Raw genomic sequence first — 26,477 nt, forward strand, 5'->3', positions numbered from 1 at the left:
ATGTAAAGAACTGCTTTAAAAAAAAAAAAAAAAAGAGAAACTGGTTTACAGTTGTAATTTGCCTTATATATTACACACAAACACTATGTACATTATATTTACATGTTACATTATGATTGTTTGTAGAAAATGAAGAATTGCGGCAGGTCCTGCGATGAAAGAAACAATCTTAGTAGGAAATACATATTTTTACAAACAGATGTAATTAAACACCATGATCTTTAATAAAAATTGTATTCTTTTCACTTACGTAGTCTTAATTTTTCTACTTTGGAAGATAATATAGTATAAATTAATTCTCAAAAAAGTTATAAGTCTCAAAATTATCATAAAAAATAAAGTATAAATTCTTTATTGCGAATTATATATAATTCTCAATGAAAATTAGTCTACTATAGTATCATATATATAAATTTTATCTATTAACAAAAATTACAGATAATTTGTATAAATTAATGCTATTAATTCATGTATAACGTTATATAATACTATTTTAATTTTCCCCAATGCAATGAATAGATAGCATTTCAAACACAGTCCAATAGTTATGTAAAATGATTATGTTCTATTAAAAATGAACGCTAGTATTTTTTATAGTCTGAGATATGACAATAGAGTAAACTTATGTTGGCTTCCAGGCTACAACTCTCATTTTGTTATTTAATTCTTGTAAAATTAAAGAACACGTGAGTTGTTTCTCAGGTGATAAACCATTGATTCCTTCCATTTCATCATCATCATCTCCTATTCCATTATTACTTCCACTTTTCCCTTTACCTTTTCCTTTTCGTTTTTTCTTCTTATTTAACTGTCTACAGTCTATATCATTAGCAGCATCTGTTGCTTTTCTGATCTATGATAATAAAAATTTTGTACACATTAATAATTTTTAAAATACACATTTACATACAAGTGGAATATAAAACAATACTTTACTTTGGTACTCTTTTTTGATTGTTTATCGTATTCTAAAGCATCATAATAATTTGGTTTTTCACGTTTGATTCGATTGGTTCGTCTTGTTTTCATCACTCCATTGTCAGGACTAGGGGGGCTTTTTATTGAATTTCGTCTTGCATTAAAAAATGAATGTCCGCATGGACATGCTTTGCAGGCTACAGGTACCTTAATAAATACACATAATATAAAAAATAAATAAATAAATTATCAATTATACATATAACTGCTTGGACTCAGAATGAAAATTTAATATTTTCTTGCACAGAGACTTTTGTAAAGAGTTAATTATTCAAAGCTTACATTTAATTTTACTAATTAACTGATAATAATAGAACAATTTATGATTCACAAAATAATATTATTTTCTCTTTGCTGAAGCTTCCCCAGCTTATATAAAAAAGATTTATTCAAATTAATAAGTAAAGCTACAAAAAAATATTTAAAATAAACTTAATATGTATATTTATATGTGATGGATCTTTTCACACAAATATAAAATAATTAATCGCCATATAAAATTACCTGCTGTTCACATTTAGGGCAGCCTTTACTGATTGTTTTAGTTTTGGCCATATTACGAGAAAATATTTAATAAAGATAAGGTTATTTACAACTAAAAATGTGACTAGGAAACTATATCGTTAAACCATATCGTTAAATATTGACATCACAGCACGAAAATAACTTTTATATTGGTGAGAATGCATTTTAAGTGCACTCATATAACATTAAGTGTTTTTTTTTACTCTTAACATAACGCTAATAAGTAATGACAGCCGTAATGTATAAAAGGAACACAATATAAAATAATTCCTACTCCAATTGACAGATGGCGGTGACAGTCAATTAAGAGACATAATCGCGGGATTTAGTTGCATCATGTTATGTTTTGTGCGTTTTTTATTTTCCAGTTAAGTAGGTATTTAAGCTTTATCGTCATACGAAAATTACGTACGTATTTACTTTATATTCTTTTTTTTTAATTATAATTTTTTTATTATCTTTTTTGAAAGTGTAATATATATATATATATATATACATATACATTACAACATATATATATATGCTTTCTACACACTTGTGTCAATTACATAACTCTGATATTATCTGTATTTAAAAAATTTATTTAGTAGATAATAGTAGATAATAATATTTTTAAAACAATCAAAATATTTTAATTTCATTAAAAAGCAATTCAATTTTTAAACATCAGTTTTTATCATGCATCTAAATTAATAAATAATAATAAAAATGTATTTCTTATTAATCTAATTAATCTTCCAATAAATGATCCTAGTGAAAATATTCTTTTTCTTTTCAATTTCGTCATTTCATTATTTCTAGTCTGTTACATTTTTTATTCATGAAAACTTCTAATTAACTAAACTAGGAATTATCATTTTTACTAAACGAAATATTTTTCAAATAATTCTCAAACTTTTCCACGTTGGCGAATAATCAGATAAAAACAGACATTTTTTAGAATAGTTTTCTTATCTCGTATATCGATCCTTTACTTTCCAAGTATGTCATTGAATGATATCAAGATATATGTACACTCAAATGTTTCCTATTCTCACTGATCAAACCATTTGATCATCTTACGTGTACTTATTTCATGCATAAACAACTCTTCAAATTATTTCGTTTTAATCCTTTGTTACGTATGTACTTACAATTTCATAGTTCTATAATTAATAACTAATTAATTATACAACTAACTTTCGGTGAATAATCTTTATTTTATGAATAAATTAAAATCCAGGAATACTCTAGTGTCAATGTTAGGAAAAAGTTTTGTTCTATTTCTTTATTGTTTACCAAATATGTGCAACATCGGTGAAATTTCCTTCATAGTTAACGAATTCTGTAATCATCTTTCTCAGTTATTAGTTCTTATCTTAATCACGTTATACACTTTATGCTTTGATTGGTATTAAATACAAGGGTACACGAAAGTATCTAAACTTATCATAGAAAACTTTTATGTATATATTAAGTATGTGGTATAAAACATCTTCATATTCCATTAACGTTGATGCGATTGCACTGTCGATTGTACAATTGTTCTGATAATACTCTTTGAAACCAATCTGAAAATATAAATAAAATTTCAAAATGTTTAGATACAAAGAACATGGTACAATTCATAAGAGATTTCTATGAGTGTTCAATCCGTGAACAACTGTTCGTGTTATGTACATATAAATTTTCTGTACTTACTGTACTATATTCATTTATTTTAATATTTCTTTTTTTTTTCTTATACCAATTAATTCTCCATGGACTTTGCTATTTTTGTCAGTCGAGGAACACGGAACGTCGTTATACGAAGTAACTGGAAAATTACTTCCAAATTCTAAACTCTGCTTGAAATCTGACGCAATTCCTCCCGATGATTTACACCGTACGTGACAGGGTCTCCTCGATTTCTTTTTCTGATAGTGTCTTTTTGTTGAAATAGCATTATCCAACTGCTGTGTGGAAGTTATTGAAGTCACTAAGAGTCTATCTTGGGCCGTGACATTAAAACCGACATCTGTAATGTTATCGGATAAGTCCGCATATTCTCCACTATCTGATACAGAGTACCACAGGATTTTATCAGATTTCGAGAGTTGAAATTGTGCAGCTTCAATTTCTCCTTCGTTCTCGTTAATCACGGTATTAGTTTGTTTGTCCATTTCTTTATTTTTATTTACAACGTTGAACGAGTCATCTCCTGACGGTCCATTCTCACATCTTTCTTTTTTTATACCATCTGTAAATAATTGATTACCAGTAGCGTTTTTTAACATTTCTTTGATGTCGGTTGTTACATCTGTTACAACATTCCCGTGCATTGTATTGTGATGACCACTTTCCTTCAAGAATCCAGAATAATTCTTTTCTGCCACATTATTTCTCCATTTAATAACCGATGGTGACGTGCAGTCAAAATCACATTTAGAAACATACCTCTTGCTTTCACTGCACGTGTAACTGCAGTTTTTTCCCCTTTTTGTGATTGAACGTTTCGTAACGTGATCCCCGATCTTATGTTGCACGATCTTCAGTTTACTCAAGGCTGTTCTGCAAATACACGAACGTGTATTTCGACCGGAAGTATTTGCAGAGATGCTCGCGATTTTCAGATAAGGGCTATTACAGTGATAACACATCAGTTTTAATTCTTGCTTAGAGACAATCGCGTCCTTTGTTTGCACGCAACGGTCTGGTGTATCTCGCGCTGCGAGCCGTTTCCTTGCCTTCTGCACGCAGACGCGCAATTTCTGCTTCGTCCGTTTGTAAATTTCATTTTGCATCGCGTATACTCGATTACATTTCTTCGGATCTGGCGTACAAAATTCCAATTTCTTCGTCGGAGTAATTAATTTCTCCGACTTGCGTTTGCAATAAGTATTTTCGCATTCCTGGCACAACACGCGGTTCGATAGATCCATGTCTTTCCATAAATTCGTAAAATTAGGAAAACAATGCATACTCGAAAGTATGTAACCACGCAGTATGCAATTGCAGCAAACAGCATCATCCGCGTACGGTTTAGTATTTATCTCTACATGCTTTTTAGAAAATGACCCTTCTTGAACAGTTTTATCTTTCAGAAGTATGCCAGTTTGTGTAGCTCCATCTGCTACGTTTATAGGCACAGTTTGAATCCCCTTTTTAATAGTAATTGTCTTATTTTTTAAATCTTTAGAAATTTTTTTAGTAATTGTCTTATCTTTTTTGGGCGTAAGTTGCTTTTCATCCTTCAGTCGATCGTTCTTGATATGTTTATTCGGAGTAATTTTTCCTAAATCAATCTCGGTATACTGGTCGCGTTTCGCTCTACGCTTATTTCGGCTCGATATTTTCGACTCTTTGTCGAAAGGAAACCGACTGCTGTATCTTTCTGCTGTTTTCTTAGCTTCGAAATTATCTTTGAATATTTCTTCAATTAGCGAGTAATTTGATGCTCCGTGTCCTTCTTGAGAAGGATCTTTTTTATCGTCAATACGATCTTTATTAAATTGACACCGCTCGCTGGATTCTATTTCTGCTTCATCATCTCCATCGTATATGTATGCAGCTCGCGTGGAACGAACGTTTTTGGCGCGAGGAAATCGCAGCCGAGAACATTTAGCAGGCTGTCTTCGATGAAAAGACCTACTTTTCCATGGATCGGGGATTCCTTGTATAAAAGATAAACTTGTATCATTCCATAGCCTGTCAGTGGCGAAATATCTGATACAAGAGGGTATCAAATTTTTTTGCAATACATACGCTTCACTGGTAGTACAGAATCCTTTAGAAATTAAATACTCTCTCCAAGTGTCGGGAATGCCTCGAGGTAAATCGAAATAGTTCTTCTCTTGTCGTTGACAAGACGAGAACGCGACAAATGGTCGTGTTTTTAGTAATCTTGGCGAGCAGAATGGCCCTCGCACTACCTCGTGAACATCGATGCATTTATTTTTTCGAAGTCGTTTCAACGATGTCCATTCTTGGGTCCATCCGACATTAAAACTATCAGGACGCATCGAACAATTCAATTCTTCCACAATGATAAATGCGTTACGAAACGATGTTTTATTATTTTACACTACAAACGCAATTATGTAATTGTTTTTCATAAATGTGCTATTCTTTCAATATCTGCCAATATACTTACATCATTCGAGTTTTGTAATTTCTTGTTTGAAATGTCATTTCTGTAATCACATTTCAAATATATATATGTATGTAGGATTTAATATAGTGTTTACACGTAACTAAATTGTAGCGACTTTTATAATACTAGAAATTATCGAATTATTTAAAAGTATTCAATAATCTTATGTAAAAGAATATACTTTAAACTTCGATATCTTGTCAGGAAATTGCATATCTATGCTGTAACATAATTTTAAATGTGCCTATGAAATTCTTTAATTAAAATGTTTACATCTAAAAACATCAAAACTACATGAATTTGTCATTTGATGTTAAAAAGTTATTTTTGAGTAAATTGTGTTATTTTTTTTCTGAGTGTATTATATCAAACTCTTCAAATAACTCTGCAAAAAAATAAAAAAATTAAAAACTGAAAAATTGAAAACACGAGATTAATTGAACGACTATGAATTGTTGATTTAACTTAATTAGTATGTAATATAGTACCGTTTCTTGTTCTTATTTATTCTCAGGTTGAAACAGAGTTACCAACATTTTAGACTAACATGCGGCTTCAAATTGAGATCGATCATTTCAGTGCGGTGTTGTGTCGAGTGATGACTGTTTCTCTTGTTCAATGTTAACTTACAAATAAACACAATGTCTTTGTTACGATCGTTGCCTTCGGGACTTAATAGAACCACGAAATTAATATCTCGGAGTGTTCCATCTGTATCTTATCATCCAAATGTAAGTATTTATCTACCTAACTTGAGGATATTTGATCATAAACAATTTTGACGGATGTATTGCGTTACTTCTAGCAATCAATATAGTATCTATTATTAGAATATATACGTAGAAAGTACGACCTTCGGGTTTATAAGCTTGATGCAATCATATTTTAAAAAATACATTTTTGTAAATATGTCAAGTTACTTTATATAAATTCTGCAATAGTATTTAGGTTATCTTTATACTTTGTCGGCAATTCTGCCGACAGTTCTCTTTTTGTCAGAATTAATTAATTATGCGTACAATTATATTCAATATATACAATATATACGTATATCATATTTACGTTAATATTTCAATTATTGTATTCATAATTATATATTTTTATTATTTTGCAGGTTATAGATCACTATGAAAATCCAAGAAATGTAGGTTCCTTGGATAAAAATGACCCTAAAGTTGGTACAGGTATTGTAGGAGCTCCAGCCTGTGGAGATGTAATGAAACTTCAAGTTAAGGTTGACGAACAAGGAAGGATTATTGATGCCAAGTTTAAAACTTTTGGTTGTGGTTCTGCTATTGCTTCAAGTTCCTTAGCTACAGAATGGGTTAAAGGAAAAACTGTAAGTATTATTATTGAATTTTTAAAAATTTAGTAAAGCAAAAATAATTAATTGATTTTTATTATAGGTTGATGAAGCATTGGCTCTCAAAAATACTGACATTGCTAAAGAATTATGTTTACCACCTGTCAAGCTCCACTGTTCAAGTAAGTGATATTTGTTATTAAATTTAATATTCTAATATTTCCCAAAAATTAAACTATATGAGTAAAAACATATTAAGGATTATTTTAGTAGTTCTATAAAATAAAACAAATTTAATGCAGTATCCACCTAAAAGAAAGATTTAACAATTAGTTACTTACAGTTAGAGTATTCAGTATAATTATATTGATTGAAGTAATTATACTATTTAACATTAATCTTTTATATATTGTAGTGCTCGCAGAAGATGCAATTAAGGCTGCTTTGTCAGATTACAGTATAAAACAAAAGCAGAAAACCAATGAAAATAGTAACACAAATGAAACATAATTTTGAAAATGATTTCAAATATAGTTGAAAATAGTATGACGCAATATGTTATTTCTCATTCACTGTTTTTTAATATTAGTAGCCACTAAATTCTTCATATATAAGAATACTTGTAAAGTATGAGTTGTGATTAGAATAAAGAAAAATGTATACAAAATACACATAAAATTGTATGTAGAAACATTTATAGATGTATGCTATCTTTTTTCTTTTAAAGAAGAAAATAAATATATTTAGCTAAAAAATTTGATTAAAGCGTTTATTTATACATCAATGCTATTATTAGTTAGCCCATTATTACTTTTGATTTCATTGCACTATTTCATGAAATATCAATTTCATCAATATCAAGCTTCATATTAAATTTATTATTTTACTTTGATATGATCATTTCTTAAAATTGAAGGAATAGTTGCGTTTTTACAACGCTGCCATTATTGACTAGAACAAATAAAGTAGCGTTCCGTTGTGATAACCGTTGTTGACACGAATATACATCGTTAATGAAATATTTTAGTGGCAATTTAAGTTGTTTACAAGAACATTTCTATTTATTCTTGTGTTTACGTGAACTCATTACACCATCGATGAGGTTGTAATAGTGTATGTAATTGAGTAATCAGTGAAGTGAGAGATATATTTTATCAATAAATATTTTTTGAATGATCATAACAACATAAATCATTGTAGTAATTTCAATCTAATGTTCAGCTTTTATTGTAAATATTGATGAAACAAAAATTTGCTACTTCTATATAGTATCATGTTAAAAACTTTATTTCCTGATATATTCAAGTAGAATCATATTTTTCCAATGAGCAAACTCATTTAACTCATTAATAAAATTTTCGATGATTCAGTATACTTCGTTGCGTGTATTTTTTGGTATTTCTGTAAAAAATATTTCCGTAAATATTATACATAATCAAACGCAAAATAAGAACATCATAACACGGAGGTATTTTAGTTTCCTCCTAGTCTTGATACATGATCAAATATTTACTCAAATTCTTATGCTTTTATCCATGTACTGAAATTATATAGACAAGCGATTTGCAGGCAAACGATTTCCAAGAATGAAACTTCGATTTGAAATGATTAAAATAAATTTGACAAGCTGAGTCTCAGATGGGTGACTTGTATGCATCTCTCTTATAATAACTGTCATCACAACACCAATTGATGCTTAATAAGAGTCTGAGTCATGTGTAGTTACTGCTGCCAATTGTGCGTTTCAAGTTAATTCGCGAAGGAGAACAATTAGTTCGTTAATTCGCAATTTACATTGTCTATGGCTTTTCATAGCTGCATTCGATACTAACATCTTGTCGATCGTGATGTTGCTTTTTTATTCGCAGTAAGTTTAGATGCATGTCTGATACGTATTTTCCTGCTATATTTTTAAACTAGTTTCGCTTTTAAATACTTATTTAGGTGTACTATAAAGTGTGTAATTATACAATGCAATTATATAATGACACATTCTATACGTATCTTCTAGTATTGGAAATGATTCGAACGCGCTTATCGAAATTTTATAAATTCGGTAGTCTGTTATGATAGTATGATGAGTATATCAGCAGCACATAGCTGTATGTAGTATCATGCGTTATGTTCTATATAAATGTGTGATAAAAATGAAGTACGTGGCTTTTTATGTACTTAAAAAAAATGGAGCGTTCATTTTGATTAAAAATGTAAAAGTACGCGCAAACTAGGTAATTTATTCGTAAAAATTATCTCTATAAAATAATAATTTAATTCAACTATATATATGTATGTGTGTTATTCTATTTTTTTTTTTAAAGTAAAGATAAATTAATTAATTGCAATACATAAAGTATTAACAGTAGCATGACAAAGTTAAAATTAATATAAAACGTATTTTGTACTTTTCAAGGAATAGCACAAGTTCCTAGTGAGAAAAAATTGAGTTGTCTATAATATAATAAATATTTCGTTCCAATTCTTTGAATAGTCATCATCAAATGTACGCACAATGGCTTCTCTGACGAACAGATGATGCCAGCAATTTGCGATATGATTGAAATGATAGAACTTTGCTTTTCTACGTAATCAAGTAATGTCATGTGAAAACTATTTGTATAAATTTTTCGAGAATGATGATTATGAAATTCTACGTGCTTTTTAATTATTATAATTTGTATTATTTAAATTTATTTGCTATTATATATAGTATTTGTGAATTTTTATTGCTAATGAATTTTATTTAAAAAATTCAAACATTATCATTAGCATGTGTTGTTGCTTTTAAAGTTTAGAAATTAGAATTACTAAAATGGATAGAGTTTAGAAATTAGAATTACTAAAATGGATAGAGTTTAGAAATTAGAATTACTAAAATGACCAACATTTAATTTCTCAAGAGAATTTTATGTTTAGAGGAAGTAATAGAGGAACAATTTTTTTATAATTCTTTGTACAATATATGGATAAAAGTGTGTACTTTTTCATGTCTTTCTCTTGATTTCTTTTAATGGTCAGTATTCCAGTATTAATACAAAATTACGAGTCTACAAAATATATACCATGTAAGCAGGAAAGTCTTGTGAATTAATACGTTGCACGTACTAAAAGGATTATCAGTTAATGGTTTCTGAAGAGATGAGTAAACTTACCGATGAGTCGTATAGAAATTTACCTTCGCCGTGATAAGCTGAAAGGTGAGGGCATAAACAATTTTTCATAATCATTCAGTATCGAGCACGAGGCTTATCGGTGCTTGTATACTACTTATTTTTTCTTACCTCGATTTCTCTATTCTCAAAGTGGGACGCGGCCACGCATGACAAACGCATTAAATTCATGCTGCGTTCAAATCACTCAGGACATAAAAAAACCTATATTTCCTACATTATTGTGAGCTTTTTGTTATTACATATATATATATACCATGTCAAATTTTCCATTTCCTTATTCCTTACAATGCACGTGCTCTATTCCTCTTTCTTATGCACAGACCTGACCTATAGAGGATAACGAAGCAAGAGGACTGTCTAGAAGAAAGGAGAAAGAAGATGCAATAATACTAATTGACCATAAATTGGGAAATTGAATCTATTCACACGCAATAGAAGAGAGATACTAGGTAAATACAAATAGAATACAATTCTCTCAATATAATTATACTCTCCCAAATAAAGTTTCTATTCATGGCCATTTAACGAAAAACTATCATAACCCCAAATGGTAGGAGCTACAATGACTAGTAGCAAGGGTACTACTATATATATATATATTTATATATGTATATGTATATCTTAAAGAGAGTGGGAGAGGAACACTCACAGAGGAAAGACTGAAACGGGAGGACGTGGTCATGGTGGGAGACAGGATGAAGTAGTGGTAAACGGCCCTGCGTGATACACAGCTGATCAGTTTCAGTCGTTCCGCGACGGGCAAGTCATTGTGATACGGTGTTTATACGTGGCTACAAAATCGAAGCGTTTCTACATAGAATGACAGCGATTCGTGTGTAAGAATATCCTGTATACATGCCATTGTCTACGTGCTCTATGCAATTTGAAGGAGTAACGAAAGCAAAAGGTACGAGCGGTGTAACCCCAGTGAAATTACACGGAATATCATATTGCGGGTTACTGTTGGTGGCGTCGGATCAATCGGACAGCAGATACTCCCCGTTTCGACAATTTCGAAGGAAATCATTTGTCCGATCCTCGGGGTCTATGACCCATTCACCTTATCAGAGAAATACAAAAAGCTACGGTCTAACCGTGACTACCAACATCAGATTGAAATTAATGAAGTCCGAAGCGATCGAAGAAGAGGACGCAACTGCTGATCCTGCAGTTTGTGAACATTGATAGTAGTGCACTCGTAGGTCACAATTATATCTATTCGGTATCTGTTGTAATTCGGTGTATTATCAGCCTTGTTTCTTCTTATACTCTTCCGTCGTCCGTTTCTTTTTGTTTCTTCTATTAATTCCCGTGTTACTTTTAAAGGGCTTAGTTCACGCGTTCGTGCGCCGACGGACGGCGTTAGATTTTCTTTCTTCGCAGCGAAGTAGTAAATTAGCCTTGCTTTTCCTTTGTATAATTACATTCAGATATATATTGTATATGTGTATATGCGCGCGTGCGCTAGTGTGAACGGAAAAGAAAAGGTCGATGACAATGCAACGAGTACAAGATCAAGACAATGGAATCAACATCAAATTCGGTGCCAGTAAAAACAAGAAAGGAAGCTACAGACTCGTATCGCAGCACTCTGAAAACGAGAAAAACAACTTCAACGGGACCAATAAAGAAGGTAAATCATTATATTAACGATTTATATTTTTATTTCACCTTTTTCTTTTTTTTTCTCTTTTTTGAACTGATCGTCGCTTGCTAATTGCGTGTAATATATATAATATATATAAAAATATATGATGCACAGTAACGATGAAAATTCAGAATTTTCTCAATGAATTCTGATAATAAATGCATAGAATATATATTTAATAATAAAATTATATAAATAATAAATGAGAAAATAATAAAAAATGTACATTGCATTTCAAATAAAGAAAAAGAATTCCTTAAGATAATGATAGAATGTTTTTTAATTTAAAACTATTTCAAGTATGCTACAACTAGAAACTCTAACGTTTAATTTTATATAAAACTTTTACATATAATAATTTTTATATAAAACAAAAATTTTTTTAAATCTAAATGTACTGAAACATAACAAATATAAATAAAATAAAACAATAGTTTAGTACTCATATAATGATAATACTAATAATTATTTTTCTTTTTAGTTAAAAATGTAACAGCCAAAGAAGACTTAGTACCACCAGATGGAGGATGGGGATGGCTTGTACTTTTAGCATCCGTTATGGTCAATCTACTTATTCCAGGAACAGTAAAATCTTTTGGTGTTTTGTTTGTTGAGTTTCTTGAAGTTTTTGATGCATCACCTGCTGCAGCTGCTTGGATACCAGCTTTATGCTATTTTCTATACAGCTCACTTGGTAAGCTTCATTGCTATTATTTTCAAATAAAACTATTATTTATAGTTAAGCGCTTGGAATTGAAAATAAGAAAATTAATTTTTATTGTAGGACCACTTTCCAGTATACTATCAGTTAAATATTCCTATAGAACAGTTACTTTATTAGGAGGAACATTTGCTGCTGCAGGAATGATGCTAAGTTATTTTGCAAACTCTGTGGCCTTCTTGTGTGTTAGGTAATTATTAATATATGTATCATTTTAAATTAAAAATATACTATAAATATATGTTAAAATTATAAATATAATCTTATTATTTGTTCAATATTTTAGTTATGGTGTCCTAGTTGGAACTGGAGCAGGATTAGCTTTTCCTCCAACTGTATATATAGTAACTTCATACTTTGTACGGTTACGAGGACTTGCAAATGGTCTCTGCATATCTGGTAGTGCATTAGGTTCAATATTTCTTCCACCCATCCTAGGAATTCTTCTACGAGAATATGGTTACAGGTACGTTTTTTTATTATATATAAAAGAAGAACAGGTATGGCTTTATTATCTCTGTAAAAATTTGTTTTATTCTTACTAAGAAATTACAGACCAAAAGTCTATCATAAATGTGCGAAGAAAATTAAAAATTGATTTTTTGTTTTAATTCTATAAAATGTTTATTTAACAGCATTTAATCTGTTAAATAGTAATTAATATGATTTCTTAAAAATGCTTTGAAATTAATTGATTAAACGATGTAATTAATTAAAACATGCTTTAACACGTTTATTTTATTTTTGACAAAATTGAATGTATCTGTGTTTTATGAGTTTGATTTGTCCAACTTTTATGTAATTTGTGACATAATCAGTGTCACGAAAACTAAGAAAGAAAGAAAAAATACGAGACGTTTGTGTATTATCACGTGTATCTTCTTGTTGTCATGAAGATCCGTAAATAAAGTGTTATTGTCTTAGAAAGTTCATATGTATTTAGTGAAGATTATTTTCGGTGAGTATTTATACATCATTATTACAACTAATTAAATGTGACAATGATCGATCATGCATGTGTATAGTGTTCCTTTTTAGAAGATACTTGGATCAACTACGCGCGTGCATTTGTATACACTATGTTATTGTATATCTCCATAAAATTTACAACATCAATAGTATTTACAGCTTTTTTATCAAATTTGTTGTCATTAAAAATAACGGACATCAACATATGTATGTACGGTAATGTTAAAAAAAATTGATAGACTCATGATTAGTTGATATTATTCTAATTTCAAAAATTCAAAAATGTGTTATATTTATATACTGAAGTCTGCATGTGAAAAATCCCATATAATTCATCTGATATGATTTAGATAAGAATGACACATTCCGTATATACATATACATATATATATACATATTATATATATAATATTTATGTCCTTTGTTACATATTTTAATGGTGTAAATGTCTATTACGCATATTTATTTTTACCATTTGTATTAAATCAAATTACCAGTATATATTTTAACGCTTCATTTTAAATTAGACTCAACTGCACCGAGACTACAATAAAAAAGGATAAAATAAGATTTGGGCCACTATCGTGCAACCTATTATGACAACTTTTTTCGACGATGATAAAGACGACTTCCTTGATTGGGCAATTATTTAAAAACCTGGATACAAATCTTATCTATTGAATTGTCATTTGCTTTAGATACTTAACCGCCGATAGAAATGATGCAATCTCTTTATCGCAATTAAGTATTAGAATTAAAATATTATCATTTAACATTAACATATAAAATGTATATAATTCATTTTTTTCGAAATACATGCGCGCATGAAAGAGATGATATATTTTCTTTTTCGTCTTTGATTAAGAGTTTGTTTAGAAGAAAAAAAAACGAAACGAAAGGAAGAAAGGAAAGCATACAACTATAGAATAGACAGGGAGGAAAAGAATACAATTACACGTGCGTGCGCTTCGTTTTATGTGCATATATAATAATCACGACCGTGTGAAAGTCACGGAAATATACTGTTTGACGTTGAAAGTACTTGTACATTTTAAGTGCGCGCATTATACATGACGGACGCGTGATACTCACGTGTTTCGATTTAGTATATGTCAACGACAAAAATAGAATATAACTTTAAGATAGAAGATAACTTTAATTTTTATATATATTGTGCATTATTCGTGATTGTGATAGTCATAGTAAAAAGATTTATTTTGTTCATTCATAGTTTAAAATATTGTTTCTTATCCTCTTTTTTTTTACCACGTACTATTTTCAGTTTAGAAACAACTTTTTTTTTGATTTGGTTGTTGCAAATTTTTTTTTCGAATGTATAATGTATATTGATAATACGTTGATCGAACGTGAACATGTGAGTAGAGTATTTTTTTTTCTGGATCTATACTAATTCTGTTACGATCTTCAAATATTTACATTTTGATCTCAGATTTCAAGAACCAAAAAGATATTGAATATTTTAAGAAAAATTTAACAAGAATGATATTGGCAATAATATTAATAATAATATGAATATCAAAATATTAACGATAATATGAAGTAGATTGAAAATGATCCGAAGAACGTAGCAGAGTTAAGTATAGTAACAAAATATAAATTAACTAATAAATCTTGCCACATCAACTGTAAGTTAGTTCCAATATCTATATATTTAATGACTGTCTTTCTTTAAATTTTTTACCAATATCTTTTCTTGTTCATTTTCTCATAATTTTATTTTGCAGCGATACAAGGCAACACGCAAACTTACATTTTACGCTTTAGTCAAGTTAATCTAAGACGCGAAATAAATACTTTAATCTTTGCAGAATGCAAATGTGGAATATCGTTATGCGTAACGAGTCTCAAAACGTAAACATAATTTTTACATATATTATATAATATATGTATACTACACGTATATATATTATTACACTGATAAATGTAAGCTGGAACGTTTTCACTAAGTGTCTCTTTTATTTTTTCTTTTGTTACAGAGAAATGTGTTCCATGGAAGAAGACAGGGACAAAATGCGATTTTGAAGAAGATGAACTTCTCTCTCGTACCGTAGAATGTATTGTACGCGATCTGAAACGCATGCTAAATATATAGTTTCCATCCTGATCTATTTTGAAAGCGGGAAAGGAATAGTATACATTTCTTGACTTTTTTCTCTATTTCAAAAACACTGAATATCAGTTGTACAAAATATTCAAAAACACTTTTCCAAGCTCTCTATTTGTTCTATATTTTGAATTCTGTATTTATTTTACTAAGATATTTTTCAATTAATAATATAATAATAATGTATTTTATTAATTTACCTTATAATCTTAGTTCATAAATATAACAGTTTCAGATTGACGTACAAATTATCTATCATAGTCTGCTTTAACTACAAAACTTGCCTATGATGCAGACTATGAGATATCTGCATAGTATTTAATGAATTTTTCATCAAGATTATTTAAAAAAAGCTGTGATTAGTTTAAGTCTTATGTATTTTAGAATACATAAGGCTTTATATGTAACACTTGATAATAATTTGCGAGACATGTACAATCCAGTATTGAAAAGATTATATTAATGTAAAAGTGAAGAGTATGTTATATATCTATTGATTATCAAAGATTATGCCAAATGAACTTCTTAAGAGTATTAACAAACTGTACCTGATATTAATATTTTATATTTTCTCTTTATAATTTATGCAGTATATAAAAATATTTTATACATATGAAATAAAATAAAATAACTAGTATACAAGAAATATAATAATAAAGCGTTTTTACAAACGCTCCTATCTATGATCTTTCGAATTATTTTCATTTCATTGCATCATAAATCACTATATTAAAAAAATTTTTTTTTAAATATTTTAATTTTTTCTCAAAGAACAATATTAAATATTTTTAAACATGTTCTACTTCACTCCATGTTTATATAATCATTATATGTCAATCAAAGATATAACTTATTCGAGATATTCGAGAAGATTTTAATCAAGCTGAACTAAAATTAAGCATTGTTGTTAAAAGAAAAGTATGTTTGGTAAAAATTGATATTTTGATATGAAATTGATTGATATCTGTTTTCTCAACAGCCGTGGAATATCCCGATGACGATATTGTAAGCTATAGCTAATCTTGTCGTTGGGCCGAACAAAAAAGCGCTAAAACTTATTTTGCTTTTTTACAGAGGTGCAGTATTAATAATGGGTGCTGTCACTTTGAATGTATGGGCGAGTGCTCTTTTGTACGAACCGGTGGAAAAGCACATGGTGCCAGCATCGTCGTCGAGCAAATCGAACGACGTCGACTTGGAGGCCGCTTCGGTCACAGTAACTAGTCCCGAAGATGAGAAGCAATCGAATCACGTTGTTTCTTCTTCGAACATAAACGAAAAAACTGCGCCAATGGTACCAAAGAGCGCGTCCAGCGTCGCGTTAGAGTATTACAAGAATACGCCAGTTCAAGGTCGATCGAGAAAAATTAGCATGCCCACTGGACGGGAGATAACAGGACAGATGCACAGCACGCCGGCACTGCATGCTGTTCCGGAACGCGGCGGAGATTCTGGCAGGCTGTCGAAACGTCAGAAATCACCCTTGCAGTCACCGAGCATGTCATCTTTCAATTATATCAGCACGCCGTATCATGGGAGTACACTTTCCGCTCTGCATCCGGAAAGGGCGTCCACGTTGACTTTGAACGCGATATCAAGCACGTTCGCGAGGAAGGGAGCCGAAGAAACGAACAAGAATGAAGCGAAAGAGAAGAGTAACAAATTCTTTGATTTCAGTTTATTGAACGATCCTATTTATTTGGTAATCTTGATCTCAAATTCAACAAATGCTGTCAGTTATACGAATTTCGTCATCTTATTACCGGCATACGCGATCTCGTTGGGTTTCGACAAAAACATGTCTTCCCTTCTTCTATCGACCGTGTCTGTATTAGATTTGATAGGACGTATCGGGGGCTCGGCGCTCTCCGATGTTTCAATCATGCCCAAGCATTGGTATTTTGTTGGCGGTTTGTTCATTTCTGGAATCTCGTTGGCTCTTCTTCCCATAGTAACAACATACACCATGCTGTCGATTTATTGCGGTGTTTTTGGCTTAGCTTCTGGTATTTACGTCGGTATCACCGCGGTTATAATGGCCGATATGTTAGGGACCGAGAAGCTAACTTCCTCCTATGGCATCTCGTTGTTCGTAAATGGAATCATACAGTTGATTGGGCCGCCAATTTGCGGTATTGTATATGAACAAATCGGCAGTTACGGGCCAATCTTCAGCATTTTAGGAATTATTTTAGTCGTAGGTGCATCGTTATGGGGTTTCGTTCCATTTATTAGAAAACGGCAAGAAATCGCGGAAAAGGCGAGTCCAATTGAAAAATTATAGTCTATCCATATATTAGTTGCAATTATTTCATGATGGACAAGAGCTTAATTATATGGCCATTGTAGAATTTCATCTACCATGTATCACGGCAACACATACACACATGATAATGAAATATAAAATTTATAAAATACTGTGATTTTAGAATGAATGTTATGTATGTATATACCACTGGCACTGTGATGAAGTATATATACACATCCACACACACATTCTCAAGTGGATCGATAAGAAAACAATTTTCAAAAGATATATTTTTTAAAAAAACAAAGTTTCTCTTTTCTCATAAATTGGAAGTATCTTGCCTTAAACTTGGAAAAAAGACTATTTGAAAGTAAGTTCTCGTTGGTACTAAAGTAAAATATATGGGTATATTTAAGTACTTAGTTTAAAAACGTTCTAATTGCTGGTGCTATCGAAATTACCTAGAACAGAACAAAAAAAAAAAAAAAAGAAATGAAAGATGCAATAATATAATTTAGTATATATTTTTATTGTATGTATAAAATATTCTTAGTGTATGTATAATTATATAAAAGAAAAGGTTGAGTACTTGTACACTTCTCTTAAGGAAAGGATAAATATACACCAATTCCTACTACATATACGTAAATATTAAATATAGAATCAGTCAATTCTGTTATTGATTCGATTTATTTACAACTCACCGAAAAATATGCCTTAAAATTAGGATATAAGCACTTTGTAATTAACAAATTACGTTTATATCATATAGTATGTAAAATAAATAACAATATAAAAAAAGCTATCTCACATAAATTGTTCATGCTACTAGGGTCAATAAGCAAATTACAAAATTTTCGTTCTTATATTTTGTATCTATTTTATTGAAAGGGATGCACGATAGTATTAAATAAATAATTATTGTAATTAATGTAAAAACTAAAACATGTCTATTTCAATACATGTTTATAATATACAATAAAAGCGTAATTTACTTTTTATCTTTTTCTTTAGGTGAATCTTTTTCTTTGCTTTCTTCAGGTGCGGCAAGACGAAAATTTGGGAATTGTTCCCATGGAGCGGACAATTCAAATTTACGAAATTCTTGTGTTAACTCTAATGGTTCACATACAACTCTTTTATACTCGTCGTCGTAGCGTACCTACATTTGAAGAATAATTTTTATATTGTACATTATGAATTAAAGAAACAAAGATATTGTGAAAAAAAATTATGTAATGATATTACCTCAACAAACCCACTAAGAGGAAAATCTTTTCTTAATGGATGTCCTTCAAAACCATAATCTGTAAGAATTCTTCGAAGATCTGAATTACCTCGAAACAGTATACCATACATATCCCATACTTCTCGCTCATACCAATTTGCAGCATCATGAATACTTTCTATTGATTGTAAAGGTGTCAATTCATCTGTATACGTCTTCACTCTAATGCGTGAGTTAAAAACAAAAGAAAGAAGATTGTAGACAACCTAAAACATTGAACATTGAATAATAAAATATGTTATTGTATTGAAATATTAATTTTCAAGAAATTACTCAGAATTTACCTCAAATCTATATTTCCTAGAAGGAATATCCACTGCAGTTAGATCTGATAATGAAACATACTGAGTATTCTGATGATATTTCAAGAAATTTATCGTTGGTATAACTCCATCAGGACAAATTAATATTTCAAGTTCGTCGCCAGCATTTATTTGAACTTTTTGTACGTACTTTGGTAAACATCCACTAATGTATAAACCCAAATCCTTTATGGTCTGTATATCAGTTGTTATTCTACGTATGGTCGCTATTTAACAAAAGCATAACATATAAATGTTAAGAAAAGAATTATGAAAAATAAAAAGCAGGTTATGAAACGTATATTATAAAAATTCCTATATTTATACTTAAGTACATTAAGTTATTCAACATATTGTAAAGAAGAATTGTTTACGTACGTCGTGTTTCTGGTTTTTCAGCTTCTGTAGTATTCGTTCTTATCGAAGGAAGAAATTTTGGATAACCTATCGATTTAGTTTATAATTTATTACATAATATAGAACATATAAAATCAATGAATTATCAATGAAATTTATTTACATTTTAATGTTGTGACTGGTAGATTTCGTGACAACTTCCAACAATTTTTCAGTAATGATGACATTTTGATGAAAAACTTCAGTTCCTCTTAGAAGTAAGTCTGTTCTACAACAGACCCCAACATACCATTCAGTAACAAACACCAACGTACATATCATTTACATAGATCGCGAGGTAGCGATGTATTATTCTTATCGTACATAATATATAAAAATTATTAGTGCTATCAGGATATTAACTATATCTTTTTAATTTAAAGAGGTGAAAATAATATAGAAATTAAAAGTATATAACACAATATAATTTGTAAACTGTTTTATTTAAATTTGTATTGGTCTTTAAAATAAAGCAATGTAGAAAAGTCTGTTGATTTTATTAATTCTTTATGTTATTACATGTAATGTTGTACAAAGAATATTTTACATCTTATTTGTTATTTGTAATACAATATTGCACAAGGTTACAATGAAAAACATATATAATGTATATTGGTATTTTTGTACCATCAACTACACAGAATATTTTTTGAAGCACATTGTTTCTCAATCTTTTGCATATCAACAAGTATAGTTGCTATAGCATGTCTCAGTTGGTGAAATTTTGATAATGACAATTCAAATATTTGATGCTTTCCATTATTAAATATCCATTCCATTATAATATGTGGTTCCAAGACTCTGTTCAATATGCTAAAAACATTTACAACATTTTTGTATTATACGTATGAAATGTTACAAAATTCCTAATTTACTAGAAACATATAATACCTAGATGAAATAGTAATATCAATACGCCACTTGCAACCTATTAGATGCGGATAAAATTTTGTTTTCTGTATTAATCCTAATATTAATTCTGGTCGCTTCTGACCATATACAACTGTAGATAAATCATCAATACATTCTGATGATAATCTGTAAAAATATTATTACATTTGCTACAAAATTGAAAAATGATGAAATAATGCATAACACTGATAAAACACATACTTTAATTCCTCTAATGTTTGTTTAAATTCTGCAGGTTTTATATTTTGTGATAATGTGCCTAAATGTATCTTTAATATTGTAAAAATGACTGAATAATATTCATCCACAGTTTCATCTGGTATATTGTATTTTTGACTTATTCTATCTAATATGCCTTCTTCTATGTATTCTTGATTTATTGTTTTTACAGCAACTGTAAGTAAAATTGCAATTATTTTTTTAAAAAACCTAAATAATTAAAATACTTATACATAGTACATAATATTAACACTTACTTTGTATCAAAGGACGAACAAACACTTTCTTTAACTCTGACAGAACTTTTATTTTACTTCCTAAAGCATATAAAAGTTGAGTTTGAAAAGTTGTCATTTTTATTCTGATTCTAGTATTTACACCATTTCTATAAAATGTGTAATATTATCAATAAAGTATTACTATTTTGTCAAATTTGCTATTAAATTTAATGATAATTTATTTCATATTATTAATACGATTTAGTAGATCATGAATACAATATATGCAACACAAAACTGTGTTTCATCAATGTTATACAAACAACATTATTTGATTAGACATAGATAATAAAGAGATGAAGAAGGGGATGGAGATACAATTGCAAAAGTTTGTTCCTTAATTAATTTTTTTCGTCAATAAAACTTTAACACTGAAATTAACGATAAGATAATAGAATTGAAATCAATTGCTGTCTTTATCGCACATTAGTGAGCTCCTTGTCTGTCATACAATGTAAATCTGTTCTTGTCACATATTATAGCGCTCTTTGTTCACGAACAAGACAGATACTGCAATCTATTGAAGACCAGCAAAACTATCTAACAGGAAAAGCATTTTGCTGCCATCTATTGGATTTTTCATTTTTAACCTTTTAGTTCTAGTTGTAGGTGAAAGATGGCTAGATGGCAGTTCCATCGTAGACAAGGACCGCAATAGTGTCAAACAAGGACAGATTTATACTATGTAATACAAAGAAGTGACTGCATAGGATATTGGTACATGAGCATTCCAATAGTAATTTGTAGTATTTCAATTATTGATAAGAATGTTAAGTTTTAACATTGCTTTCAGATTAACATAAAAAAATAAATAAAATTCTAACTAGTAGAATTGATATTAGTTTAATAACCTATAGATAACCTATAAAGTTCAATTTGTACTGAAGATTTGAAAATAGATATGGCGAATGAATGACGCAACAGTTAAAATTTCAAAGGTATTACAATAAAATAGTATTATTAATCTGCATATTTTTACATGTAAGAATAATTGAATTACAAAGGCGATGATTTGTATTTTATATGAATACGTTCGCTTTTAATACTTCATCTGTTTAACTTTTCAAATTTACAAGGTATCTAGCAATACAGACTTTTGCGCAGACGTGCAATGATTCGTGTTAACAGTCGAAATCGTCCGAAAGCAGTCGAACGTTCGGAAACGCGCGTAATTATGTCAGTTCCTTAGTCAGTGGTTTGACTTGCTTATAGGATGTTATTGTAGGATAAAAATATTTATTTTATAGATGTTCATAATATAATTTTTACAATTATGATACTTTACAATTATTATCAGAAAATTGTTATTGGCACATATTGAAACGAAGAAAGTATGATATAAGTTTTCAATTTTATTTATATTACGTGTACGAAATAGAAGATATGTTATTAAGTTTTGTAATTATAAATTCTATTATATATAAGGTATAGTGATATAAAATGTTTGGTTACTTTCATATAACAGACCGTGTGGCCTAATGGATAAGGCGTCGGACTTCGGATCCGAAGATTGCAGGTTCGAGTCCTGTCACGGTCGAGAGAAGTAAAATTTTTTTCTTTTCGTTCAGTACTTTTTATAATTATACACAATATCTAACATTTGATTTCTTTATATATACACATACTAACTTTAACACTTAGAACCAAATCCATTTTAAGACATAGTATGTGGACTGACGGTAAGCGCCAGACCCGCTTAAATGCGTTTATATACAGGGTGTTTCGTAACTTGTGGGACCCACTTCGGGAGCTGATTGTACGCCTAAAAATAATGAAAAAAAGTCATATAAATATATNTCTGTTTCGTAGTATTTCAGCATTTTCAATCGATGTTGCGTATACAATAGATTTTAAATGTCCCCACAAATGAAAATCTAATGGATTCAAATCCGGAGAACGAGCAGGCCATGCAATAGGACCTCCACGACCAATTCATTTATTTGCAAAGTGTCGATTTAAAAATTAGCCACTCGGTTAAAATGCGGCGATGCTCCATCATGCATAAACCGCATACGAAGTCTAATATCGACTGGAACTTCTTCTAATATTTCGTGTAAACGCGTGCTCAAAAAATCAACGTATTTTGTGCCTGTTAGTTTTCCATCAAGAAAAAAAGGTCCAATTAAAAATTTATCAATTACTCCTGCCCATACGTTTAAACTAAACTGGTGTTGATGTCTTGAATGCACAATAACATGTGGCTTTTCTTCATCCCAATTATATCAAGTAAGTATTATTTGTAAGCAGTGCGAATTCTTGCTTACTATTGCGGTCTATGGAAAGAGAGGCCGGACAGAGAGTTTGCTCTGTTTATAAAATTCATTATATCTCATATAAATGAAGACAGATAGGACATATATTTATATGACTTTTTTTCATTATTTTTAGGCGTACAATCAGCTCCCGAAGTAGGTTCCACAAGTTACGAAACACTCTGTATATTTGTGTAGAAAGAAATACATATTTCTAAAACCATCGTGAGAATTATTTTATTTTATTTATAAAAATGCATATTTCTGTTAATTTTGTACTACAAACTTATATGTATTTGTACTAGAAAAAAATAAAAAAAGAAATTTCCTTCGAGCCGGATTTGAACCAGCGACCTATGGATGTCCACGATTTTAAATAAGCCAACTACAGTCCACCGCTCTACCAACTGAGCTATCGAAGGTTTTACGATTTTTGTTTACCAATGAAATAGAAATATGTCAAGTAGAGTATAAATTTTGCTACTTGTTTATTTTTGAATTATTTATATAAAATATTTTATAATTAATGTTCTTGTAACACTTAAATGTTAAAGACAATTACAGATATAGGATTTAACTTTAATATAATAAAAACTTTTAAATTTTTTGAATAAGAAACTATTTCAGATAGAATCTAAAAATAATTTTTTAAATAAAACAAAGAGTAACTGACACACTTTTACTAAAAATTAATATGAAAAGATGTAATATTTAATTTTTCTTTCTCTATTATGAAATTAATTTTAAGTTCCTTGGTGGGTTTAGGAACGTGAAACATTTTATTCAGTAAAGAAAGATAGAGGAATCGATATATTACAGACGAAATGAAGTAGTTTTCGTATGTCCTGATATTATTACGAATTAAAGAGCGAAAGTATTTTTTCGAAATATTATTTCATTTACATTACATAAATATTTTATGACTTTAGTTACATTAATGATTTCAAAAATAATCGAGTTACGATTACAGGTTATGTAATGTTTACGAAAAATTTTAGCGAAAGAAAATTCAAAATCAAGAGCTGGGTTGTAATGTATGGGTTGTAATGAAAGTATTATTTCCTTTCTTAATAAGGATATTGCAAAAAATGATTATATAAGTAAACTTTCTGGTTAGTAAAGTTTAATTATTAAAATTAATACAATATTATTCATGGTCATTTTTAATATTCCATCGATTGATCTGGATTTCCTTGTCAAGTAGTTAAAATATCGATGAGTATGAATGTTAATTTAATTACTAGCAACCAATTAGCAAATTGCCATTTAATTGTGGCAAGCGATAACATATGATAATCTACAGGAAATTATTTTTCTACTACTCATTAGTGGTTTGATAATTGACATTCGATTATTCTACCTTTATTTTTCGATTATTGTTTTAAAGAATAACTAAATAGTATTCAAATATATAGTATTCATTTATTTCACGAAAATGTCAAAGTTACTGAAATGTAAAATAAATTAAAAAGTAAAATAAGTTGGAAATATGTAATAGATAAGAAAGTTTTAAGTATACAATAAATTCAAAGTATATCAAAATATCTAAAGATATTTAATTTTGAAATCAATGAGGTCGTTGATATCGATTTGACTTTTAATGTTTCTGGGAGTGCCGTTTTTCTAATCAGAACTTAGTAAATCTATTTCGACGAGGCCACACCTAAGTGTCAGTCGTCCTTTGAACGATCCTTTCTTTCGATTTCGTTTTATCTATTCATTCGTGGCACGTTGTTATGACCATTTTGTGATTTCCAGCTTTCCAATCACCATTTCCAATCCATTTTCCGATTGTCATTCTATCTTTCTCTGGTAGAAAATTATTTTCATGAAGTGGAAATTTCTTATTTAAAAATTAAAAGATACATATATATTATTAAACGTATTTTATTTCATAAAATATTGAATATATCTATATTTATATTATTATTATTTATTTCATATCTATAATTTTTATTTCAGGAATATGATAAATATAATATGATAAATAACAAGAGCTAGGTGTTTAACTATTGAAATGCAAAATTTTCAATGGGAGAAGACTATAAGGACTACAATATATTAGTAATATAGTAGATTACGCTTTGGAAGTAAATATTCATTATAGCTGCAGTGGAATTCGTTCTAAAGATTCGTTCGATGTATTTACAATTCAACAATGCAAAAACACTTGAACATATATACGTATGAATACTGACAAATATCGATCATAATTTGTCTTTTGAAACAAGTGTTCTTCTCATACAGTGCGATTGTAATATTGGCCGTTATTAAGTAACATTATATATTCGTAATTTACGAATCTAATTGTAAGTTTGAATTTACATAAACGTAACTGCGTGTTGATAACTATTATATGTAGAAGTAACATATGGCATGAAAACCGTGAGAACGTGTGTTATGCATTTTCTCTCACATTAATGATTTCTATCGGTAGATCGATATTCTTTTCGATTGTGATCTTTAGTATCATTAATTAACCTTTAATGAACATCATCTAGTTTTGAGGATTTATAATAATTATATATAGAAAAATTCATTCTAAATTTATTATTAAATTCTAGGTTACTCTCCCTTAATAAAAATATATTATGATATTAAGGATTGTACAAGGTAGTAATTCCACTTAAAGTAATTTTTATTTATAGTAATAAATGTAATTTTTATTTATAGTTATGCTAAACTCGGTTTTTATGGTTTCAGCAATTTATTTTAACTTTTTAAATCCTGCATTGCATAACAAGAAAATACTACAGCATCAAGGATTGTGTAAGATAATAATTTCATATCAAAGTAAGGTTAATTCTTCATTTATATGTATCAATTTTCTTATTTATATGAATATCAATTTTTTATATTTTTGGATATGGGACAAACATTATTTTATACGGAGGTACACAATTTATCCCCATGCGGTTATGTTTCCCTCGACAATAATGATACGAGGATGGGGATGTATGTTGTCATTTGCCGGCTGACGTCGGCACACGGACATATTGTGTTTTCGCTATAGAAGGGTGGTACGAACGGAT

General features: G+C 29.5%; 7 protein-coding genes, 1 long non-coding RNA gene and 2 other non-coding genes across 14 annotated transcripts in view; 5 read left to right on the forward strand and 5 right to left on the reverse strand.

The window, feature by feature from the left end:
* The window catches only part of LOC122529900 (monocarboxylate transporter 12), a 4,236-nt gene extending 3,987 nt beyond the window's left edge, over positions 1-249 (forward strand). Inside the window, exon 6 of the mRNA XM_043656413.1 lies at positions 127-249. The gene's annotated coding sequence lies outside the window, so the exon portion shown is untranslated. The remainder of the gene's footprint in view (positions 1-126) is intronic.
* LOC122529911 (UPF0547 protein C16orf87-like) lies at positions 45-1,769 on the reverse strand. Its single transcript, XM_043656430.1, has 3 exons — positions 1,483-1,769; positions 937-1,125; positions 45-853 (listed from the first exon to the last, which is right to left on the reverse strand). Exons 1-3 carry the CDS (start codon positions 1,531-1,533, stop codon positions 623-625), a joined length of 471 nt encoding a protein of 156 aa, XP_043512365.1. The 5' UTR covers positions 1,534-1,769; the 3' UTR covers positions 45-622.
* A 914-nt stretch (positions 1,770-2,683) lies between these two features.
* Positions 2,684-5,483, reverse strand: LOC122529898. 2 transcript variants are annotated; one of them, XM_043656410.1, is made up of 2 exons: positions 3,189-5,483; positions 2,684-3,053 (listed from the first exon to the last, which is right to left on the reverse strand). In XM_043656410.1, exon 1 carries the CDS (start codon positions 5,481-5,483, stop codon positions 3,198-3,200), a length of 2,286 nt encoding a protein of 761 aa, XP_043512345.1. In that variant the 3' UTR covers positions 2,684-3,053; positions 3,189-3,197. The 2 variants fall into 2 exon arrangements, with proteins under 2 accessions (XP_043512345.1, XP_043512344.1); XM_043656409.1 differs by having other exon boundaries at positions 3,184-5,483.
* A 655-nt stretch (positions 5,484-6,138) lies between these two features.
* LOC122529910 (iron-sulfur cluster assembly scaffold protein IscU) lies at positions 6,139-7,701 on the forward strand. Its single transcript, XM_043656429.1, has 4 exons — positions 6,139-6,345; positions 6,729-6,953; positions 7,021-7,099; positions 7,333-7,701. The coding sequence occupies exons 1-4, from the start codon at positions 6,256-6,258 to the stop codon at positions 7,425-7,427; spliced, it is 489 nt and encodes a 162-aa protein (XP_043512364.1). The 5' UTR covers positions 6,139-6,255; the 3' UTR covers positions 7,428-7,701.
* Positions 7,702-10,418: 2,717 nt separating this feature from the next.
* Positions 10,419-18,797, forward strand: LOC122529901 (monocarboxylate transporter 12). 4 transcript variants are annotated; one of them, XM_043656417.1, is made up of 6 exons: positions 10,445-10,536; positions 10,715-11,720; positions 12,217-12,429; positions 12,520-12,646; positions 12,743-12,922; positions 16,625-18,797. In XM_043656417.1, exons 2-6 carry the CDS (start codon positions 11,579-11,581, stop codon positions 17,832-17,834), a joined length of 1,872 nt encoding a protein of 623 aa, XP_043512352.1. In that variant the 5' UTR covers positions 10,445-10,536; positions 10,715-11,578; the 3' UTR covers positions 17,835-18,797. The 4 variants fall into 4 exon arrangements, with proteins under 4 accessions (XP_043512349.1, XP_043512351.1, XP_043512352.1 ...); XM_043656415.1 differs by having other exon boundaries at positions 10,715-11,285; positions 11,556-11,720; positions 12,217-12,646; XM_043656414.1 differs by having other exon boundaries at positions 10,419-10,536; positions 10,717-11,720; positions 12,217-12,646.
* LOC122529908 (NADH dehydrogenase [ubiquinone] iron-sulfur protein 3, mitochondrial) lies at positions 18,665-20,083 on the reverse strand. Its single transcript, XM_043656426.1, has 5 exons — positions 19,909-20,083; positions 19,767-19,832; positions 19,371-19,615; positions 19,047-19,292; positions 18,665-18,960 (listed from the first exon to the last, which is right to left on the reverse strand). The coding sequence occupies exons 1-5, from the start codon at positions 19,970-19,972 to the stop codon at positions 18,790-18,792; spliced, it is 792 nt and encodes a 263-aa protein (XP_043512361.1). The 5' UTR covers positions 19,973-20,083; the 3' UTR covers positions 18,665-18,789.
* Positions 20,084-20,264: 181 nt separating this feature from the next.
* On the reverse strand, positions 20,265-21,672 carry LOC122529945 (COMM domain-containing protein 5-like). The gene is made up of 4 exons (XM_043656505.1): positions 21,173-21,672; positions 20,898-21,090; positions 20,676-20,822; positions 20,265-20,597 (listed from the first exon to the last, which is right to left on the reverse strand). The coding sequence occupies exons 1-4, from the start codon at positions 21,267-21,269 to the stop codon at positions 20,414-20,416; spliced, it is 621 nt and encodes a 206-aa protein (XP_043512440.1). The 5' UTR covers positions 21,270-21,672; the 3' UTR covers positions 20,265-20,413.
* A 160-nt stretch (positions 21,673-21,832) lies between these two features.
* Positions 21,833-26,013, forward strand: LOC122529946. Its single transcript, XR_006306877.1, has 3 exons — positions 21,833-22,131; positions 23,751-23,866; positions 25,408-26,013. It is a non-coding gene; the product is annotated as an uncharacterized LOC122529946 (long non-coding RNA).
* Positions 22,658-22,730, forward strand: Trnar-ucg. The gene has a single exon. It is a non-coding gene; the product is annotated as a tRNA-Arg (tRNA).
* Trnay-gua lies at positions 23,772-23,867 on the reverse strand. The gene is made up of 2 exons: positions 23,831-23,867; positions 23,772-23,807 (listed from the first exon to the last, which is right to left on the reverse strand). It is a non-coding gene; the product is annotated as a tRNA-Tyr (tRNA).
* Positions 26,014-26,477: the final 464 nt, after the last annotated feature.

The sequence above is a fragment of the Frieseomelitta varia genome, unplaced genomic scaffold (assembly GCF_011392965.1).
Source record: "Frieseomelitta varia isolate USP_RPSP 00005682 unplaced genomic scaffold, Fvar_1.2 scaffold_315, whole genome shotgun sequence".
Taxonomy (NCBI): domain Eukaryota; kingdom Metazoa; phylum Arthropoda; class Insecta; order Hymenoptera; family Apidae; genus Frieseomelitta; species Frieseomelitta varia.